Source organism: Nanorana parkeri, unplaced genomic scaffold, assembly GCF_000935625.1.
Source record: "Nanorana parkeri isolate BGI_ZX_2015 unplaced genomic scaffold, ASM93562v1 scaffold1748, whole genome shotgun sequence".
NCBI lineage: Eukaryota > Metazoa > Chordata > Amphibia > Anura > Dicroglossidae > Nanorana > Nanorana parkeri.
Genome location: NW_017308016.1, coordinates 223,593 through 246,750, shown reverse-complemented (window position 1 = coordinate 246,750; position 23,158 = coordinate 223,593). Strand labels below are relative to the sequence as shown.

The window sequence follows — 23,158 nt, the reverse complement described above, 5'->3', positions numbered from 1 at the left end:
GACTTTACAGTAAAGGGGAAGGTCCACTGTAAAGGAAAGCTCTAGAACAGCGGTCGCCAACCGCTGGTCCCCGGGCACCTCTGATGCCGTGCAGGCTGGGCCGTCATTGAAGCGGGGGGCTGAATTTGGAATCTTTTCCTTTTTTGGGGGCAGGTGGTCAAGGGTTTCTTTGGTGTCACATACTGTATAGCTGACAATATCTCTGGATCTCATGGACCTCATATCATGAGATATGTCCTCATGATATTCTATGTGTCTCAACCGATACATATAATACGACAAACCTAAAACTAACCTAAAACCTAAACCTAAACCTAAAAAACAAACAAAAATAAACACCCCCCCTCAGCCATGAAGCCATGATAGCTTCCCTTTAATTTCCTTATACTCAGTCTATAAATAGACCCTACTCCTTTGTTAGCAGTTAAATTCATAGCTCTCCGGAATGCCGCCTTGTCACCTGCTCTGACAGAAAGTTTTACGGCTACAGAAGCTATGGATTGCATTTCAACTGAGTTCTCTTCTGAGAATTCCGGATTCCTCTAATACTGATTGGTGGCGGATCGAGTATCACGATGCAGAGATGTATAGAGAAAGCAATGTGGGAGGAATACCTGGATGGAAGCCCACCACGAGATCAGGCCTCGCTGCCCGTTGGTTCTCCACCATCGCCTCCCAGAAGATATGGTATAGAGCTTTGTAACCGCTCAGGTAGACTTTCCCGGACGGGCCAAAAGCTGTCAGTGGTGGTCTCATCACCGGGCCACTGACCACTTCCGGGCCAACCATAAGCACCTCCAGACCCTGGTTCCCCGGAAACATCTTGGCAAGCTCGTCGTAGTCCGTCGGACGGATGTTCAAAGTCTCAATGTGAGAGGCGCCAACCACATGTACAGTGATGGGAACGGAGTAGGGATCGATGCGGAAAGCGTTCATACCAAAACCAATGGTCATTGGCCTTGTGAAATAGTCGGTCGTCAAACGTTTGATGGACTCTCGCAGTTCGGGGTTCTCGGGTTTTGGCTTTCCGCAGTTGGACCAGAGGATGCCCATGTAACGTCCCGCCATGATGTTTGCTATCTTCTCCTCAAGGTTTTCCTGCATGGAGAACCAGTCATCCCAGGTCTTCACATTGGAAATGGACATTGTCCAAGGACAGGTGGCGAAAGGAATATCTCCTGCAAGAAAAAAAAAACAGTATGCTCCAAGAATTGTTCATGAGCAAACAGGGTTTAGACCCCCTCCCCCATGGTTTGTCACCTCTGTCTTGCGCCCCCTGAAGGGAGGTTTACCCTACCCCAAAGATGGCAACAAAAGGCAAAGCCTGGCTTTTTTATGGTTATCTACTTGTGTCATCGGCACAAGCAAACTCTAAAATAATATATTTGCTCAACTGCTTAATATTTCTGCAGGAAAATGTTCGAGCAATTAACTTGGGTTGGTGACCATGACAACATCAAAGAAAAAAGGCCAAACTGTTTTATTTTTATCCTATTTGCAGTTTTTAATTTTTCAACCAGTATAAAAGACATTTCATAAAGGCCAGCTCCAGCAAAACCTATATATTGGTGAGTATTGTGGCTTACGTATTCTCCTGCAGCGGTGACCAATCTTTATTCTTAACCTACAGCAAGCAAAAGTGAGGTCACTAAATGGTTGTGATGTCTGGCTGAGCTGTGTAAATCTCAGGACTGGCCATATATATATTTCAATTAGGGATGTCCCAGTACAGATACTAGTTTTGGTATCGGGACCGATACTGGGTATTTTCAGGAGTACTTGTACTCCTGAGAATGCCCCCATGCTTCAGGCCGATACCTGCCCTTAAAATTTTTAAAACGGATTGACTGCCAAGGTTCCGCGCTTGTGGGGAACTGGCGGCAGATGTCCTTGGCAGTGCCTGTCTGGACTCATATCTCCTTCTCCTCTTTCCGGCAGTGGCACAGGCAAGGACAACCCCTCACCAAATAAACAGCCCCAGAGCCGGCAGAGGACTGGCACCTGATCGCTCAGCCCGATGCCCGCCTACAGAGCCCCACATGCAGCCTGGTGACATATGTACCCTTCCCTGGTGAGACGCAAACGCAGCCCTGGTGAGTTCTGTACTCTGCCCTGGTGAATAGCAAACACAGCCTGGTGACATCTGTACCAGTGGCGTAACAATCACCATAACGACCCAGGCGGCCGCTATGGGGCCCGGGGCACAGTGGGGCCCGGCCAGATGCTGTGCAGGCCGTCTGGGTCACTATGGGATGCTCTGGTGGTGGTTTTCACTGGCGGCTGAAGACGAACACGCCGCTGTTCAGATCACTGACAGTATTCTGCGCAGCAGCGCGTTCCTCTCCACAGAGTCAATGAGAGCCAGCAGCGGCAGTGGAGGAGGAGGCAGGGCTCGTGGTCGGCAGCAAGGGAGGAGTTGGGGCACGGTGACGAAGAAGGAGGTGGGCCCGGCGACGGAGGAGGAGGCGGGGCCTATCAGCGACCGTGGAGGAAGAGGATGCGGACAGGTAAGGAGTGCGACCAGCCCACCTGCAGGGTCACCCTCAGGAGGGATCTCGAGTGGGCTCTGCAAGGGGTATAACTAGAAATCACGGGGCCCCGTACAAAATTTTGCTATGGGGCCCTGTGATTTCTAGTTACGCCCCTGATCTGTACCCTGCCCTGGTGAGACGCATTCGCAGCCTGGTGACATTTGTACTCTGCCCTGGTGGGACGCAAACGCAGCTTTGTGAGAAACTGCCCTAAAGTTATTTGTCTGTATTGTTTTACAAAAAAAGGTCACATGTCCCTTTAAAAATAAGTATCAGTAATTGGTATCGGCAAGTACCTGGGGGAAAGTACTTGTACTTGGTCTCAAAAAATAATATCAGGACATCCCTAAGTTCAATGTTATATTTAGCTGTGTGCATGGAGTTCCATGTCTCTTTGAAAATTGCCCATGTAGTCATTCCCCTCCTTGTCCGCAGCCCGGCTTCCATTTCTGATCTCTTTTACCACTCTGACATCTTGTTTCATAAAGACAGCGTCCCTGATCAGGACTGAGCTCACACCTACCTGTGAAGATCAGCCACTCGAGCAGCCTATCAATGGCAGCCAGTTTCAGTTTCCTGCAGAACTTCTTGTGCACAGGCCAGTTCTCCCTCTGACACTCCGAGCTGCAATAGTAAATGTTCTGACACCTGCAAGTAAGCACAGACATATAGCTGCTGACATTTGAGAATACATTTTTAGGAGCATCCTGCTTTTCTTTTATTTAAATTGAACCTGTAATGAAAAAAGTTTCGGAACTGCATTGGGTTTAGACTTCAGGGGGTTGCATGCTTGTTCTAGGTCATATTAGCTCACTAGGTATTGACATTAAGTCAGGACACAATCCCAAAACCAGAACTATAACCTCCCATCCCTTACAGCCAAGGAAGGTGCCATCTTTGCCTCTATTTGGACAGTTACAGTTGCCATGGTGCTGCACATGCAATCCTGAAACATTAACGTACATTTAGTTTTTTCCATCTCTAGTTCCAGCTGTTTGAGGGAAGTTCTGGTTGATAGCTGAAATAAGCACATTGACAGTTGGCATGCCTTAAAAGTAATTGTTTTTTTGGAGACAATAACTTGGTGGGTAAAGTTCCCCTCGAAGCATGCAACGTCAAAACCAAGGCAGACATTTCCAAACTTCACAACCTTTTAGGTATCCCAAGGTTTTGACATCAAGAGAACTCAGTACCAGAGGCCTTGGACCTTCATTGGCTGTAGAAGCCCATGAAGTGCTCCCTATGTGAAGGAACCAATATCTAACACCTAAAACTGAGACCTTTTTTCAAAATGCTTATCTGCAGTACGACAGATTTGGGCTTAAAAAGGGAATTCAGCCAAAATTTTGTGGTAAGCAGTGCTTTTGGACTGCAAGCTCCATATTGATCCTAAATTGTGGCCTTCAGTGGTTCAAGAATTTAAAACTGAATGATGCCCCCTGGTTGTTCTCCAGTGGTTACACTTCTTGACGTCAATATTTCAGGAAACAGCTATCAATAATTCGTCACTTACAGTGGAACTTCCCCTCATGATGAAGACATTATGAGGGGAATTTATCAAGACTGGAGCAGACAAAATCTGGAGCAGTTGCCCATGGCGACCAGTCAACATCTCTCTTCAGTTTGCTCGGGTAAGATTTGAAAATGAGACAGAGAAGCTGATTGGTTGCAGTGCAAATCTACTCCAGATTTTAATAAACCCCCCCCATGTGACTAGCTACTACTAACCATACCATGACCTGGATAAATGAGAACCTTCACAGACACTTCTGCGAAGGTTTAAAGGACCTTTCCCTGGGATAAAACGTAGTTGCAATTGTAAATATGATGTTCAGTATCAAATTACTATGACCTTTTTTTCTGGAATGAGGTAGGTTTGGATATTGGTAGACATCAAGTGGTCCATCAACTCAAGCTTAGCCCACTGTTTCATTTGAGTTTGTCCTCAAGAAGAGAAACAGGAAGTTTAGCCCAAACAATACCCTGCTTCCTCCTTCAACTTTTTTTAAATATTTACACCTCCTTGGGTCAATGCTGGGGCCTAACAATAAGTCATTCATGCCCTGAGCACCAGAGTTCTAGTTTTCCAAGGGTTCTGATGATACTCTGGATGGGGTGACCTCCTGAAGGCATGGGGTGTTGATTATATTTGTCCAGGAGACAAAAACAACTAGAGATGCATAATTTAGTTTTGAAGCCTCACTGGGTTTTATCAGCACCACTCCTGGGTGGTTGGTTTTTGATAGACAACTCTACTGCTATCTAAAGTCTGTAGAACACGGACAAAGTCTTGTGTTCGGCCATATCCATAGGCGTGCACAGCCTATTGCATTAGGGTGTGCACACAAAAGTACAAACACACACATATATATATATATATATATACATATATATATTACATACATACATACACAGACCTGAGGCATCCAGGATTCCCATCTCTTCAGCTGTCCCTTACCTCTTTCAGCAGGAGTGCAGTAATGAAGCAGGGAGCCTGGCAGGTGGTCATGTGACCACCGCCTGGTTTCCTGATTGGATAGGAAGCCACAGCCATGCTCCCTTGCAGCTTCCCAGGCACTGAGGACTGCAGCTGTTAGTTGAGGAATGTAAGTAGCAAGTGCTGCTGTGCTCTGTATCACTGAGCCGGTCACAGAGTAAACTGAGCCTAATCTCTCCACCGGCTCAGTGACTAAAAACATGGTGCCCGCTGTTGCGGTTCTGGTGTTGCGCTTAGGGTGTGCCCAGGCACACCCGGCATACCCTGTGCGCACACCTATGGCCATATCTGAGCCCAAAATGATGTAGCAGTAACCAGGACTCTACCTTTTACAACGCCTCATACCACGGGCGTCGGGAATACTGGACGGGAGCTTCTTGCATTGCACGCAGAATTTGTAAGTGTCCTCCATCTTTTGAAACATCTCCGAGTACGTCTTGATGCCAAAATTTCCAGCAAGATTGTTACCTTCTACTGCAGACCTGTGAGGAGCGGAGAGAGGTGAACAGGCATGACATACTCATTCAAGGTAAAGAAGGAATACACTTTACATTGAGCACTTTGTAACATATATGATGAAGGAAGTGAGCAGTGGAAGTGTTGGCCAACACAGCCAATCAGACACTTCCTTTTGTTTCCAACCCGTAGAAGAGAAATGGCAGCTGGAATCTAATTGGTTCTTTTAAAAAAAGGAACTTATCTCCCCTGGGTTTGTGTAGAATGCTGTTGCAGATCATGTTAAACAAAAGGTCAATATTAAGCAAATACCGGGAAATATTTTTAAAAAAGGGTAATTTTTTAGAAGAAGAAGAAGAAGCTTTATCTGATCCTTCAAAAGCTAGATGTGGAATATTATCTTATGGAGCAGCTCTAGTCACCTGTACTCCTCGAAGCTCCGCATGTTCAGCTTCTGCAGGATGACGTTGGACAATCCAGGGACGTTGCTGTCCATGGCCATGAACCCCAGGGAGTCGGTGTAGTAGCTGCTTGTGGCTCCCGGGGCCACTTTAGGTTTTTCTGCACTGGTCGATTTTTCAGCCTGCACTTTTGTCTCTGCCATGGTGTCTGTAGGGATAGAGCTGCATTGGGGAAGACAGAAAGTGGAGAAACGTTATCAGCATCAATTAGAATCCTTTTATTCCCCAAAATATCAGGACAAGAAGGCAACTTACTTAAACCCGAACTCCAGACTAACAGCGTAATACATACATCGGGGCTGTTTCACTTGCCAAAGAATTTGTAATTTTGTCCCTGTTGACACACAAGCACCTGTAGCTCGATGCCCGACACTCAGTAAGGTACATGTGTTATTTTTAAGCAGAACGGGTAATTTTTGGCCCCGTAGACTTCAATGGCAGCACCTGAAAATTAGCATTTCTCCAGCCTAAGCCCTGAGCCACATCTGAGCCACTGGAGGCACTTTTCTAAACCGCTGGACATGCTTGACTTGAGGACTCCCACTGTGTCCTAGAGTATAATACCCAATTTTTGGGGTAAATTATAAAAGATGAGGTTGTGTAGATACCAAACATGTTAAGTCTTAAACTTGCGCGGGCCCGTGAAGTGGCAAAAATGACAGAATTGTCCATAAAAGGTGATGCTTTGAAAGCCTTTGCTGCTCTCATTCTTTCATGGCAATGTGTAACATGTGGCACAAGAGTTATGACACGAAGGAGCACCCAAGTTGTATTTGCATTTGTATGTGCATGTATGTAGGGGTAGGGGGGAACTTTAGAAAAAAAATGTGTTTTTTTTAACTTCTATATATCACTTTATTATTTTTTTTGTGCACCTCTATTGCTATCACATAGGGGGCTAACAAGCACTGCACAGAAGAAGTGACAGGTCCTCTTCAGAGTGACACCAGGGCTCTTGTAGACCCCTAACCACATAGGGGGCTAACAAGCACTGCACAGAAGAAGTGACAGGTCCTCTTCAGAGTGACACCAGGGCTCTTGTAGACCCCTAACCACATAGGGGGCTAACAAGCACTGCACAGAAGAAGTGACAGGTCCTTTTCAGAGTGACACCAGGGCTCTTGTAGACCCCTAACGTCACCTGTGAACCCCACAGAAGCTTATGAAGCACAGATTGTGCTTCACCGACTTCTTCTCTAGCCACAGCAGCTGGAGAAATGACAACTTAATACTGGAAGTAATGACATCAATGTCGAATTCGGGTTTAATAAGCAGAGGGGAGATCAGATAAGACACTGAAAGTGTGCTGATCTCCCGCTGAACAAGCCTCATACACCCATCATGCACCTGCATGGAGGACAGTGGAGCCTAGGACAGCCAGCAGCGGAGGGGAAGTGGGCGAACACTTTCTTTAGCAGCATTCGTGTGATTGGGTGGCTCTACAGCCGCCCGATCACTTGCACGTGAAAACCGGGTGAAAAAACGATAGAGCAGCAGCTGTGATTTTGGTATCACCATGCACATGCACGGGGGGACAGTGAAGCCCAGGACAGCTGGCAGCGGAGGGGGAAGTGGGCGAACACTTTTTTTAGCAGCATTCGTGTGATTGGGTGGCTCTACAGTTTTTTTCACCTGGCTTTCACGTGCAAGTGATCGGGCAGATCACTTGCACGTGAAAGCCGGGTGAAAAAAACCTTACAGCAGCAGCTGTGATTTTGGTATCACCACTTCAGGACCGCGCCATTTATATACGTGGAAAAACGACGATCTTCTCCTCCTAGTATCTAGCTTTCCATTGGCTAAAACAAAAATGCTCAACCTTGAATACCTCGGAAAAATAGACAAAAATGCACAAAAACACTCAAAATCCCCTGTAAATGATCTCATCATGATCAGGTGACACACGTTACAATAGGACTGTGCAATACCCTTCAGTCCCTCCAATGAACCTTGATTGATAGACCTATAGGTGTCTATAATGTCTATAATTGACCCGTGCCGGATTGGTATCACCAACCTGCTCGCCATAGAAGCTTCTCACTCCCGCCTGCAGGAAATTAGCACGCTTGTCTCTTTGCATTATTGTTTTAATCCCGTATATTAATATTAGCTCTCCACATGATTCAATTGGCCGAGTATCAAACATAACCGCACATAAAAGGCCCATCATCTCACAGTCATCACTGTCAGTCCATGTTATGGCAGCGGATGGGTCAGGATGGGGGGGTGTCTGTCCTATAATTAGAGGAGTCCCACACCGGCCAGGAATCTCCTGTATAAGAGCTGTCACCTCTTGTAAGACTAATGATATATAGGACAGTGTGAGTGACACCAGAGGGCTGCAACATGGGGGGGTCAGGCCTGGGGCGACCTTCCATACATTAGTCTTTTTGACACTTTCATCCTGGGCGCATAACACTAATCCCAAAATACACAGAGATCCTCTGCCTGTCTGCTAGGACATGGTCATTAGTGACTTGTGCTAAGGGGGTTATCCCAAATATACAAATATGAAGTGGGGAATGGAGCTCTCGTCTGTCCCACCGACACTGTAGAGTCTATAGGGCCCGTTCATGAATATCCAAAAATGTGTTTTACAGAATGAGAATGTGCTTCAAGGTGCACCCGTGACCAGATTATGGACATTTAACCCCGATTGAAGCTTTGTCAATGATTACTGTAATGCAGTCAGTAATGACCGGATGGGGGGGAGGGGGGGGCTTTTTTTTCCATTTCATTTTGCTGTGTTGCTGTGCTATCAGCATGCCAGAGAGTCGGACCTCTGCTCAACTCAGAGCACAGCAGTCTGGGCTTTCAGCATCTGGACACGCCCCCTTCCTAGTGCTCCAATCAGCAGGAGGGGGGCCGAGACAAGACCAGTCATGCTGCACAAGGAGAGAGAGCAGCAGTGATCGGTCTTTATAACAGGAATGGGCGGAGACAAGACCAGTCACCCTGCACAAGGAGAGAGAGCAGTGACCGGTCTTTATTACAGGAGGGGGCAGAGACAAGACCAGTCACCCTGCACAAGGAGAGAGAGCAGCAGTGACCGGTCTTTATTACAGGAGGGGGGTGGACACAAGACCAGTCACCGTGGACAAGGAGAGAGAGCAGCAGTGATTGGTCTTAATTACAGGAATGGGCCGAGACAAGACCAGTCACCCTGCACAAGGAGAGAGAGCAGCAGTGAGCGGTCTTTATTACCTGAGGGGACGGAGACAAGACCAGTCATCCTGCACAAGGAGAGAGCAGCAGTGACTGGTCTTTATTACAGGAAGCTCCAAGTGTCACACTGGATTACTGCACAGATCTGGAAGAAATACACAAAGCTCACCAAGACTGAAGGAAAGAATACACGTGACTCTTGTATTTAGTCAATAGACTTTGTGAGTGCCGGTATTACGGAATGCCTCTGGCAGTCAATAGTGGATCTCAGCTTCTTCTAGTGAACATGTCTTTCATTAGCAAATGTCCTATAAGCGCTGACAGCTGACATTGTTGGTACTATTAGCAGATATGTAAAGGTTGCATTGCCAAACCCCCAACACGGGCACACAGTGTGCAAATATGGCTCCCAGCAATGTACTGGCAATTCTAATACCAACGCGAGATTTCCCCTGATCCGTCTATCAGCATTTAAAATGTCATAGCTTCAGAAAGAAAACAAAAAACTTTAAAAGAAATGTATAATATTTCTCTATTTTTGGATATCGTTAATCATTCTCAATTCTTATCGGATAATCGTTCTCAAACAATTCATCCCCACACAGCTACCTCCTCATGTATCACTGGCCCCTCCCTTTTAGATTGTAAGCCCTCACGGGCAGGAACCTCCTTACCCTCTTGTCTTAAATTGTATTGTGATTGTAATGTCTTCCTTATATATTGTAAAGCGCTGTGCAAACTGTTGGCGCTATATAAATCCCGTATAATAATAATAATAAAATTAATAATAATAATAAACAACATTTCTGTTAGGTCTTTATTTTGGGTCCGTGACCTCATTAGGGAGCTTTTCACTCACTTCCTGTTCCTATAACACCTGTCTGGGACAGGAAAGCATGGACAGTCATTGTCAGAACTTCCCAGTCTACTAAATATTTGTTATTGTCTGTGTCCCCCTTGGATAGATTTACCATCACTTCCTGTCCTGACAATACGAAAAACTTTATATTTTGTATTGGAGTAGTAAGAAAGGATTAGCACCCCTGTCTTTTTTTTTTCATTGCTGCCTGTGTGTCCGCTAGGTGGGTTCACCACCTGGTGACCTTTGCCAAGTGATGGCAAATCCAAAATCTTACAGCTGTCACAAGAACTCAAGTTGAGGGCAGATCTTCCAATGGGGACACCTGTTCTGGTGGGAGGAATTCACCTCACTCAAAAACTTCAATTTTTCAGCAGAATAGGAATCATCCAATGGGGACACCTGATCCTTCGAGAGGAACTCTTGCTTAAAAGTGTTACAATTGTCACCGGAATAGGAATCATCCAATGGGGTCACCTGTTCTCAGAGCAGCCATCAAAAATGTTGGCGCCCCTTACACGGCATTAGTCCCCCCGCAACGTGACCCTGCAGAGCTCACCAAAGATGCTGCACAGTCTGAGACTCTCTATGGTGGGCTCTGAAGGGGTCTCAGGTGGGCTGGTCAGGGCTGGCCTGGCCTCCTCTGCCGCCGGACTGGCCGAAAGTGACATGACATGATGTCACTTCCGGCCGGTCCGACATCAGAGGAGCAGCATCGCTGATGGGGCCCCAGCCTGCCTCGAAGCCGCTGGATCGGCAATGCTGGGGCCCTGCGCTGCTAGGGCCCAGCCACCTCCTCGCCTTTCACAGCCGGCCGATGCTCATGTAAGGGTCCCGGGTAGGGTTGCCACCTGTCCAGGAGTCACCCGGACAGTCCAGGTTTTGAATGCTGTGTCCGGGTTTCATGGCAGCAGAAACCTGGACACAAGATGTCAGGCAGACAGGGGCAACCAGAATTAAGATAGTGGCTACTGGCCCCCCACTGAAAGTAGTCTTTTCCTGTCCTGACAATACGAAAAACTTTATATTTTGTATTGGAGTAGTAAGAAAGGATTAGCACCCCTGTCTTTTTTTTTTCATTGCTGCCTGTGTGTCCGCTAGGTGGGTTCACCACCTGGTGACCTTTGCCAAGTGATGGCAAATCCAAAATCTTACAGCTGTCACAAGAACTCAAGTTGAGGGCAGATCTTCCAATGGGGACACCTGTTCTGGTGGGAGGAATTCACCTCACTCAAAAACTTCAATTTTTCAGCAGAATAGGAATCATCCAATGGGGACACCTGATCCTTCGAGAGGAACTCTTGCTTAAAAGTGTTACAATTGTCACCGGAATAGGAATCATCCAATGGGGTCACCTGTTCTCAGAGCAGCCATCAAAAATGTTGGCGCCCCTTACACGGCATTAGTCCCCCCGCAACGTGACCCTGCAGAGCTCACCAAAGATGCTGCACAGTCTGAGACTCTCTATGGTGGGCTCTGAAGGGGTCTCAGGTGGGCTGGTCAGGGCTGGCCTGGCCTCCTCTGCCGCCGGACTGGCCGAAAGTGACATGACATGATGTCACTTCCGGCCGGTCCGACATCAGAGGAGCAGCATCGCTGATGGGGCCCCAGCCTGCCTCGAAGCCGCTGGATCGGCAATGCTGGGGCCCTGCGCTGCTAGGGCCCAGCCACCTCCTCGCCTTTCACAGCCGGCCGATGCTCATGTAAGGGTCCCGGGTAGGGTTGCCACCTGTCCAGGATTCACCCGGACAGTCCAGGTTTTGAATGCTGTGTCCGGGTTTCATGGCAGCAGAAACCTGGACACAAGATGTCAGGCAGACAGGGGCAACCAGAATTAAGATAGTGGCTACTGGCCCCCCACTGAAAGTAGTCTTAACTGTGATACTTGCATATGAATGGGTGGCACAATATACATATGAATAAGCCACGACTCATTCTCCCAAAAAAAATGTCAGCTCGTCACTAGAGTGTTCGGGTTTTGCTTGAAAAAATGGTGGCAATCCTAGTCCCGGGCGTCCCCCAGTACACCCCCTGATGGCGGCCCTGCCTGTTCTGGAGACGTCTTCTGACTTCCTTTATATGTATCCCATTGCACTCCTGACCGATAAGTCCCTTATATCTCTGAAAACGGGTGCTGCAGTGACAGCAGATGGCGCCGCTCATGTACATATCTGGCAAGTAAGTTACCGGCACACCAAAACATCTCCGTGAAGAGTGTCCTTAATGACGTTACATGTTCAGAATCTCACAAGTAATGTGACCATAAGGAAAGTCCTTTCATCAGGCAAACACAGGGACTTCTTTTAACTTCCTGTTGCGTCTCCAGGACAGGAAGTGAAGGGAAATCTCCAGAGTGGGGCACAGACAACAAAAGAGTAAACCAGCAGAGATGTCTACCCTTTTATACTCTAGCCAAAACCAAAAAAGAAAATTTTGGCTACACAGACACTATAGGAAGTGATAGACAAAGCAGTAATCTTTATAAATTGCCTTTTTAGGACCGGTCATAAAATAACAGGCACCGGGGGGAAATAAAAAAAAAAGAATAAAAATGAAATTCACTAGTATATTCATTTTCAACCAAAAGAAAAAAAAAAGACCAAGAATAAAATAACATCACATTATGTGTTTGCGCATTAACACCTTCCGCCTGGCATAACGCATATATATGTGTCAGAACGGCGGGAGAGCTATAATGGCGAGCTGACGCATATATTTGGGTCCAACCGCCTCTGGTATTATGTGCTGAGACACTCACTCACATGCACCCAGTACAGTGACCAAGTATGTGACATGATCGGGAGCCAGTGGGATAGACTCTGGATCATATGTCCACCGTGGCAGCCAATCAGTTATAACGTGATTGAGAAGTCCATCTGCGACTCCCAGCATTCGCAACCCCTTAAAGGGCCAACAGCAGCTGGCAGCAAGGGGTTAAACCAAAAGTGGTTTGATATGTATTCTGAGTTCAAAAGAGACACATAGTCATTTCACTCCAAAAGAGCGCCACCCAGTGGCTAATCCACCAATCTTAATATTTATGCAATAATAAAAATATGGAAGAACATGATAGATAGATAGATAGATAGATAGATAGATAGATAGATAGATAGATAGATAGATAGATAGATAGATAGATAGATAGATAGATAGATAGATAGATAGGAGAGAGAGGACAGACAGACATGGCTGGATGGAGAGAGAGAGAGTGAGAGGGATGGATTGATAGACAGACAGACAGATAGATAGAGAGAGAGAGAGAGAGACTGACAGACAGACAGAATAGATAAATAGATAATGTAGATAAAGAGAGACAGATAGATAGAGGTCTAGGGGGCTAAAATAAAGAAGATATACTCCCCCGATCCTCGGTCCTGCCTGGCTGCTAGACCCTGCAGCCTCTTCTCCCCTGGCGGGTCTAAGGACACATCCTTTGACTTGCATTGGACATGAGGATGCCAAGGGGTTTCTTCAACAAGAGCGCAGGGGCAGAGAGGTGAGCGTTCACCGTTTCACCGCGCGGGGCCAAGGATCAGGTAAGTATATCTTTTTTATTTTAGATCCTGGAAAAGCGAGCACTTAACCCTTGCAGTGCAGGGGTAGCCCCATGACAACGGTTAATTTTTTACCTGTATGGAGTTTTTCTTTGAGAACTACATACAATAACATATTTGATAATTTGAATTCTTCTTTAATTTGAAAGAAAACTATAGAAGAACTTTGTAAAAACGTAAAAGCCATTTAAATAAAGATACTTTGTGGTAAAAAATAAAAAAATACCACATTTGTACTTCCGTTTTAAATACACGTAACCGCTCCATGTAACCTTTCCCCCTGATCAGATCACTGAATGTAACAATTGTAGACAGGAAATAACCACATCTCGATGTTCCTATCTGCTACAACATTTCCCTCCCCTGTCGCCGGGCCCCGCCTCTTCCTCTGCTGCCGACCCTGGGCTCCTCCTCCACTGCCGGGTCCAGCCTCCTCCACCACCGCTGCTTAGTAGCACCTATCTTATGTAGCGCTCACCCCCGAAGGAGCTGCTGAATATGAACTAGGGCTCTCCTACTTGTTTTGCCAGCCACCGGCCCATTTCTCTACTCCAGCAACATCGTCACTCCAGAATAGAAACAGCCTCAAGTCGTGGGGTCTTTTTAGCATCTATTGCACATTAGCAACTAGGAGATTGGGTTAGGGTTGCAGGATACCCGAGTAACAATTTAGAGGACTATGTATTCTTTCTTCGCAACAACTTGTATCAGTAGCACAACGGTCCTGTATGAGCGACCAGCAATATGTAGTAGCACAGAGAACAGCCAGGAATAGTCCAGGACATGAGAGAGCACGGTCACAGGACTTGTAGTGCACCAACTGGCTTCTCCTCTGTATAGTACCTGAGATTAAGGTGAGGAATCTTTTACAGGGTCAAGACGGTAGCTCTCACCAGCTCCTCTGCGACACTCTTCCATAAGAAGATTGCACCTCCAGCCCAGCTTCCATCAGATTCCTTCCAGTAGCATTTAAGGCCCCTAGGTCAGGCATCCTGTAGCACACAGACCTCTTCCCAGGGAGGGCCCCAGGGGAGAGAGAGAGTTCTGGAAAGTGTCCCTAAACATTTATCACCTTCTTCTAGCCATACCTCTGATTCAGCCTGCTCAGGGATTGGTCAGATTCAGATGCATAATCACACTCTGAGGATGGATCCTCCCTCACTCGGTGCTGAGGCCCTAACCCAACCACAGGGGGAAACAATCGATCCACCAGACTCAGGGAAACCAGCATCCAGACTGATTACAGTCCAGATATAAACTAAATTTTGTAGCGACATAGCAGAGGGCGCTACACTTAAATTTGGTTGCCCCTGTCTGTCTGACATCTTGTGTCCGGGTTTCTGCTGCCATGAAATCCGGACACAGCATTCAAAACCCGAACTGTCCGGGTGAATCCTGGACAGGTGGCAACCCTAGGTCAGGTACACAGTCATAGTCTGAGGATGGATCCTCCCTCACTGTATGCCAAGGCTCCCTTTTCCTCAGCAACAGGAGGAGCAATCAATCCAGCAAACTCAGGGACACCTGTAGAATGCAGAACTCTGAATATTCAGTATCTAGACTGGTTACAGTCCAGATATTCACTAAATTTGGTAGTGACCACTAGAGGGTGCTACACTTGGTATCAGCAACTTGAAGTCCCTGTGCAGCAGAGCTCAGATCTGGGAGAGCAAGAAGCAGCACAAGGAGCCAGCTAGATGTTCTGCAGTGCACAGAGCATGCTGACCTGGCCTTGGGGCGGGGCTAGTTTCAATTTTTTTTACTGTTTCTTTATTTTTCTCACTCCTCTGCGCTCTGCCGCCACGAGGCCGGGCCTCGGTGGCCTTGTGGGAAATCCGGGCCTGGGAGCTGAGCGACAGGTCATCCCAGAGTTCAGCTTATTATTCCATATATTCAGACAAATCACGGCTAGTCGTTCCCCTCCCAGCAGTCCATGGTGGAGAGACAACTATATACACAATGTCACAACAAAGCAAACTATTTGCAAGCACTTTAGCAGATCAGCTCATTCCAAAGCCTTTTCGCTCGCACAAAGCGGCATAGAAATAGGTTCACATGGAAAGCACAAGGGCTCCACTTAACATACAAAAGCCGTATAAAAGCAATGGCGACATCGGCGACTCTGAAGAGCTCATAATAGGTTTTATGTTTCTTTTTAATTTGTGAAGGTTTCAACGTTCAATTCTCTGGGGGCCGCAGAATGCCGCCGCCGCGTTCCATAAAACGTTATGAAATCTACGTCCTTTATGAGATGTCGGTGACATTGAGCATCGGCGCGCTCACAGATGTCATGGAAGATGGCTGTGACAATGATCCCGCGGCGTGCTGAGAATCTAAGGCTAATGGATTTATATTTAAAAAGTAGAGAAGAGGGAAATTGTCCTTTTGTTTAACTTAAGCGCAACTGATAGCGGACCCATTGGGGGAATAACAATGCCCTCAAGGTCCACGTCGTCTGCTAAGTGGCCTTCCATTTCCAATATTAAAGAGGAACTCTGGACATTTTAAAAATGAACAGCTCATTTTGGTCTAAGGGATCGAATTAAGTAGTCCTGCCCGGCTGCTCGATCGGTCCCTGCAGTCTCTTGTCCTCTGGGCTTCGGTGGTCTGAGGACTGCTGACATCATCACGTCTAATGCAGGTGCATTGCCGGCCAACAACTACTCCTCGTTCCATAAAAAGATCTCCTTTAGGGCTCTGAATTGTAATTGGTCCGCTGAAAATTACAATTCCAGCCCTGAAGGAGATCTTTTTATCAAACCATATAGAGATCCGTTTGGTTATGGTATATTTTGGGTCCGATCAAATGCTTAGGCACCCCCCTTACCCTCTGACCTCTGGCCAAGTGAGCACCCCTTTACTCTTTGACCTTTGTTCAAATGGGCATTCTGATCAAGTGGTCTCCTATCTCTGGTAAGGTGCCCACTTCTTTGCTCTTTCCTCTTATTCTCTGACACCTGGTCAAGAGGGCACCCCTTTACTTGTTGACATCTGGTCTAGTTGCACCCCCTTACAATAAAGACAACTCACTCCTGCTCTTTCTCCTTGTGCAGGGTGGCCAGTCTTTTCTCCGCCCCCTCCTGCAATAAAGACCGGTCACTGCTGCTCTTTCTCCTTGTGCAGGGTGACTGGTCTTGTCTCCGCCCCCTCCTGTAATAAAGACCGGTCACTGCTGCTCTCTCTCCTTGTGCAGGGTGACTGGTTTTGTTTCAGCCCCCTCCTGTAGTTTCCTGTAGTGGGTGGGGCTTGCTGGGTCTCTCCACATGATGTCACAGCTACTTTCACATTTGGTGCGCATAAGGCGGATTTATTTCCTTTGTAGTGATTGAAGAATATATTTAAACAATGTTTTTGTGCCCGGAGCTCAGCTTTAAATTATGTGACAACTTAGGCGCAAGCTAAAATAAAAAGTGACATTTTAATTACAGTAAAGCTAATAATAGAACTGTATTTTAGACCTTTCTGGAAAGCATTCCGGGGAAAAAAAAAGTAACCTAAAATATTGCAGATCTGCGCAAAACGCATGTCACGGGGCACAGATCCGTCGGGAGATATGATTTCGCTTCCAGCACTTTTTTTTATAATTCCAGCATCGGACATAAAATCTTGATCTGTGTGCGTGGCGGCTTCAGTCTCATTAAAGCTATTTTTATCCGCTTATATTAGCACTTCGCCGGACTTCAGGATTTTGCTGCCAAAAGCCGTCTTGACGTTTTGAGCTTTTTGTTTTTTTTTTACAGGAAAATCAATAGCGCGTTTCGGGGACATGAAGGTCACAGGGTCAGATGAGCTGCGCAGCTACAAGTCAGATTCAGCTTGGAAGGGAAGAGCGGCGCGGTCTTTGTGAACGCTGGTTATTAGCGGGATTGTAAGGATGGCTGCGTTCCAATTTGGTTTTCGGCGGGGGTTGGTCGGCGAGGCTAACGAGAACTTCACAGACAAGGAAAGTGAATGAATAAGTCATTCTGAAAGTTGAGGCTGTCTTCATCTTCTCGCCGCCGCACCAATTAAAGCCTGCGCTGCTTGTAATAAATTTAACGTTCGGCGCAAAAGCTGAACTCCGGGCACAGAAACTTTTCATTTGTGTTCGCCAAATGCCTTTGGAAACCCAGATGTTACCTTGTAAAATGTAGCGGTGACATCATCACTGTGCTGCAGATCATCTGTGCAGAGAGCACAGCTGGGGGAGAGACCCGTCAATCTGCAAAAGCAGGGCCCTGCCATTCTTGTCTAGGCACAAATGATTGGGGATAGGTGGGAGGGGTGTGGGGGCTGGGGCGGGATAAAAAAAATGCCCCTTTCACTTCACGGGAGGGGGCAGTAGGGAGTGCAGAGAGATATATTCATTTAGTGGACTGAAGGTGGGGGGAACTTTAGAACCGCTGTCAGACTTTTTTTGTTGTCTATTTCCCTGCTGCAGATTTCCCCTCACTTCCTGTCTGGGTGTCCCCAGAACAGGAAGTAATGTGATATCTCTCCAACGGAACCCCAGATGATAGTAAAATCTGACAAGAGTTCTAACCCCCCAAAAGAAAAACAACAACTGTGAGTTTGGTACATGTTGTCCTTTAACAAATGCAGGCCCCTCCTGCTGAGTGCAGCTAAGTGCAGCCCATCCCTCCCACTGCTGAGTACAGTCCACCTGCTAAGTGCAGCCCATCGCTCCCACTGCTGAGTACAGTCCACCTGGTCCTATACTCACCTTTGTCCTCTATCTAAAACAGGGTTGGCAATTGGCCCTCCAGCTCTTGTGGAACTACACGTCCCACGATGCATTGCAAGTCTCTGATAGCCACAGGAATGACCCCTAGAGGCAGGGCATGCTGTGGTTTGTAGTTTAACCACAGCTGGAGGGCCGCAGTTGCCCACCCCTGATCTAGAGCTACTCAGTAGGCGGTCCCGCTGAGCACCATGGAACCGTACTCATGAAAATATCCTTACCGGGTCTTCCTTGGTCTGCATATACATGACGTGGCCCTATTTATTCATACAGAGAGGGTCACTCTGCATGAGTATGGCCTCCCATACATGGAGCTGCATGCATGCACGCATGATCAGGATATGGGAGACCTGTTTAAAGACGTTCATAAGAAAAGGTGCCCATACACTGCTCGATTCTCGTACGAGAATCGCGGGAAATCCCGCGATCGTACGAGAATCGAGCAGTGTGAACGGAGACGTGCGACCGTTTCTACTGTACGGTCGCACGTCTTCCGTCGAACCAGCATGTTCGAAAACCAGCCGGGAATCGTACGATTCTCGGCTGGTTAGAACGGTGCTCGGAAGACAAATGCCGAACGGGCCGGTGTGCGCACGCGCACACTGCCCGTTCAGCATTGCGGTCATCGGAAGCCCGCCCCTCAGGGGGGTGGGCTTGCGATGATCGAGAGTGCGATCTGCCTGTCCAAGATAGGCAGATCGTTTGTTTCTTTAATCCCTGTACAACCATCGCAAGACTAAGGTCTTGCGATGGTTGTAGAGTGTATGGCCACCTTAAGGCTCCATGGCGCCCCGGTTGTATATCACTGGATTAAGAATGAAGGTGAGTACCATACCAGGTGGGCTGCATTCATTCATTAAAGGACCACTTGTAACAAAGGCGCTAAATACAAGTACTTCTGATCCATGGAGTCACAAAGGGGTTAAACTAGGTTGCTGCACACCTGAACACAGGTTGGATTGTGGGAAGGAAAAGTATTTCCCATGAGCCCTGGGTGATTTTTACCATCTGTGAACTTTGGGATTCGGTGCTCTTTGGTGGTTTGCAGACATTTCCTACAATACAAGGTACGTTTGACCTTCTTTGTATCATTATGTCTTACATTCTATACAGAAAGCATGCAAAGGAAACCTGTGCAGAGGAAGATGGAGGCTGCCTTTGCTGACCTCCTTGTGAAAGTGCTAGTTGATTGGCTTTCTTCACTACTTTGAATGGTCTGGGTGTGTTTGGACAGCTTGATATGCACAGGCATGGGACCTAATTGTGTCCTCCATGTTTCTTTGTAGTTGCGGGTGGGATATTTTGTGTCTGTTCCAGTCTAGGAGGGGGGCGCTAGTGGTTTTTACAAGTGCCTACATGTCAATACCACATACATGTTGAGTGAACTTGAATGGGGTTTTGTTGACCTCTTGGTTCTGAGTCCATGACCTGGAACCACCACAGGAAATTCATAACGTCTGACATGCATCAGTCCCTGGAAACTGGACGCATTGAGTAATAACTCATTTTAACTAGAAAGAGCTCTGTTGGTGCAGTAACCCATAGCAACCAGACCTTTGGCTTTTCAGTGTTCTAAAGTAGAACAGCTAAAAACTGTGACAAGATAACAGAAACCTGGCGGGGATTCTAAACCTTCCCCACTCCGTCCAGTAAATGTTGATGCTGGCATACACAAGCTTTCAGGATTACCTTGAGCTTCGCTCTTAATTTTTACGATCAAAGTCAATGTGAATGCGTGGCAAATGTAACAGAAGATGTACTGCTTTACTGGATTTGATGACCTGCAGGGTGCAGATGGGTGCTCGTAGCGACTAGTGATGGGCAGAACAGAATTTGGTTCGACAAAAAGTTTGAACTTGATGCAAGTCAATGGGGGGTAGAACTTTCGAAAAGGATTGTCCCCTCTTAAGAGGGCTTATATGCAAGTTATTTGCCATAAAAAGGCATATGGGGATCCGGGTACTGTGGGGGTGGGGTGTTTTTAAAGGAGCAGTGTGTGGTTTTTTTTTTTTGTTTTTGTTTTACATCACTTAAAGGGTAACCATAGAAATGAAAAATTCCTTTAGATATCGTGCCTGGGGGGGGTCCCCTTAACCTGCCTGTAAAGTGGCGAATCCCTTTAGGTCTGGTAGGAATTTTAAGGAGGAACACCACCCCCAAAAATCGGGGGGGGGGAGGGGGACGTGAACATTTATCAGTGCATCCCTGTTGACAACACCTTCCCACAACATTGGATCAAGCAACATGACTGCATTGATTGGCCACCACGCTCACCTGACCCGACAGCTGTGGACTTCTTTTTAAGAACGTAGGAGGAATAAGATTTTTGAGAGGAAGCCCATCACAGTGGCTGAATTGAAGGAGTTCTCCTCACATATATGAAGGATGATGATAGCAAGAATTTGTGTTACTGTGTGTCACGTTGCCAGGGACAGGATCCAGGAATGTTGATGGAGGACATTTCCAGCACCTAAGTGTCTGGGACAGATTGTAGGGGGGTGCTTAACTTTGTTGAAGGAAGTAAACCTGACTGGATCAGTACCATGTACCTACCTTTGGCCATACTGTTCTCAATACCTGTAAAAGAAATAAAGGATAAGAATAAAATGCCAGGATCCGATTTAATAATGTATACATATTTTTGGCCCACCCTGATTAAGGCAGCTCTGGCAGACTCCATATTTCAAATGTGACTGTTTTCCTTTTAATAAGAACATTTTATACTTTAATTAAACATGTCATTTTGATCCTTCCAGGATGACCGCAACTGATCTGAGGGAGGAGCTAAGCTGTTCCATATGTCTGGAAAGGTACATGGACCCAGTATCCCTGCAATGTGGTCATAACTTCTGCCAGCATTGTATCAAGTCTGCACTGGATGCCCAGGAACAGTCTGGTATCTACACCTGTCCAGAGTGCAGGGCAGAGTATCCAGACCGCCCTCAGCCGGAGAAGAACAGAAAGCTCTGTAACATAGTAGAATGTTACCTAATGGCCCATCTGGAGGAAGACCCAGAGGAGACCAAGATCTTGTGCACCTACTGTGATTTTGTAGAACCGGCTGTTAAGATGTGCCTTCAGTGTGAGACATATTTTTGCAGTAGGCACTTAAACCACCATAACAACTCGGTTAACCACTTCTTACTCGACCCTACAACTTCTCTTGAAAACATACAGTGTCCCACCCACAATAAGATGCTGAAGTATTATTGTTTTCAGGACGAATCTTGTGTCTGTGTGTCATGCTTTGCTACAGGGGATCATCGGGGACACGTGGTACAGCCAATCTATGAAGTCTCTGAGGTGAAAACAAAGGAAATCAGGCATGTTTTGGAAACTCTAACGTCGGGGAAATCAGAAATGGAAAAGGGTCTCCAAACGACGAGGTACCACCTGGAAAAAGTGCAGAAGAATGCAGACTCCATCACCCAGAGGGTCAATGGATTCTTTGAGGACATCCAAGAACAACTGAACAGTCTGAAGAAGAGAATTTTGGGTGAGCTCAACAGGCAGACCGAAGAGGCAAGATCGCAAGTGTCTGATCTCATCAAACAGATGGAAGTGAAATCAGATAAGATGACTCGGAGAATTAACCATATTCAGGACATCTGCAACAACCAAGATCCCTTTTACATCCTACAGGGACACAAATTGGCAAGGGATGTTTTTGAAACTGTGTCAGGAGCGGACAAAACAAGCCACCTCATTGACCTAAATGAAGGTTTGGTCTCGAATATCTTACACACTGGTCTGGTCGATATTCTGACCTCCGTAAAGAAATATGTCTATGTAGGTAATGTGTCAACACTCCTAATGGACGCCAGCACAGCTCACAACAAGATGGAGCTATCCGCGGACTTAAAAACTGTGGCTGACTCTGATACCAACCATGGCCGGCCAGGGTCACCGCTGAGATTTGTGGTCTACAACCAGGTGTTGAGTGTAAATGCCTATACAGAGGGACAGCACTACTGGGAAGTAGAGACTAGCAAAACCGGTATATGGGACATTGGCTTGGCCTATCCCAGCATCGAGCGAGATGGGAAGCCGTCCGGTATTGGCGATAATGATAAGTCATGGTGCCTGCGGAAATACACCAAAAAGTACATGGCCGCCCACAACTCGAAAGCCCAGTCATTGCTTCATGAACAGTGCTCCCAAGTGATCGGAATGTATCTGGATTACGAGGCTGGTAGGCTGTCTTTTTATGAGCTCCTCCACCCATCCAGATGCTTGTACAGACACATATACACCTTTACTGCCACGTTCACCGAACCGATGCATGCCGCGGTGTATGTAGACGATGGAGGCTGGGTCACATTCAAGCACAAATAAAACTCAATCTCCTTTGGGGGTACAGACTTAAAGTAGACCTGTGCTTTGCGTATGCAGGTTAATTTTATTGACCCTTACCCGGCAGTACATACCTGCCCCCTCCTTCTCTTTCTTGATGCTCTGTTCAGCCACCGGTAGCAAAGAAAGAAGTCTATGTAAGCACTGAATCGCTCAAGTTGGAGCTTACACAGGCCTTATCCTCATATGACAGCGATGGGCCAATCGCCAGGACATGGCCAACCACCATGGGAGTGACCCACATGCGGTATATGGAAGTACTGGCTTTTTTTCTTCACTCCCAGCAGCTGAATGGAGTGGCGGTGGAGTAAATGAAAGGTGTGTACTGTCAGTGTGGGGGATTTGATTCATGTAATCCATTTTGTGGGTGGATTCCACTTTCTGGGTGGGATAAATGGATAGTCTACCACTAGAGTTCCTGACTCCACCCATGTCTTCTCCATCTACATCCATCCTGGATTCTCCAGATATTCCTGTCAGAAGTGGAGCAATTTCCTAGACTGGGTACTGAGAGTGGGTTGAACCCATTCGAGCTCTCCCAAAATTGGATGGTCAGTCTTGG

General features: G+C 46.9%; 2 protein-coding genes across 2 annotated transcripts in view; one reads left to right on the top strand and one right to left on the bottom strand.

The window, feature by feature from the left end:
* MSS51 (MSS51 mitochondrial translational activator) overlaps window positions 1-7,298 on the bottom strand; it is a 13,518-nt gene extending 6,220 nt beyond the window's left edge. The window contains exons 1-5 of the mRNA XM_018571386.1: window positions 7,087-7,298; window positions 5,907-6,107; window positions 5,355-5,510; window positions 3,055-3,179; window positions 615-1,178 (exon numbers count right to left, since the gene is read on the bottom strand). Of these exons, the coding sequence (XP_018426888.1) occupies window positions 615-1,178; window positions 3,055-3,179; window positions 5,355-5,510; window positions 5,907-6,107; window positions 7,087-7,298 (1,258 nt within the window). The remainder of the gene's footprint in view (window positions 1-614; window positions 1,179-3,054; window positions 3,180-5,354; window positions 5,511-5,906; window positions 6,108-7,086) is intronic.
* A 13,702-nt stretch (window positions 7,299-21,000) lies between these two features.
* Window positions 21,001-22,578, top strand: LOC108799522 (E3 ubiquitin/ISG15 ligase TRIM25-like). The gene has a single exon (XM_018571385.1). The coding sequence runs from the start codon at window positions 21,001-21,003 to the stop codon at window positions 22,576-22,578; it is 1,578 nt and encodes a 525-aa protein (XP_018426887.1).
* Window positions 22,579-23,158: the final 580 nt, after the last annotated feature.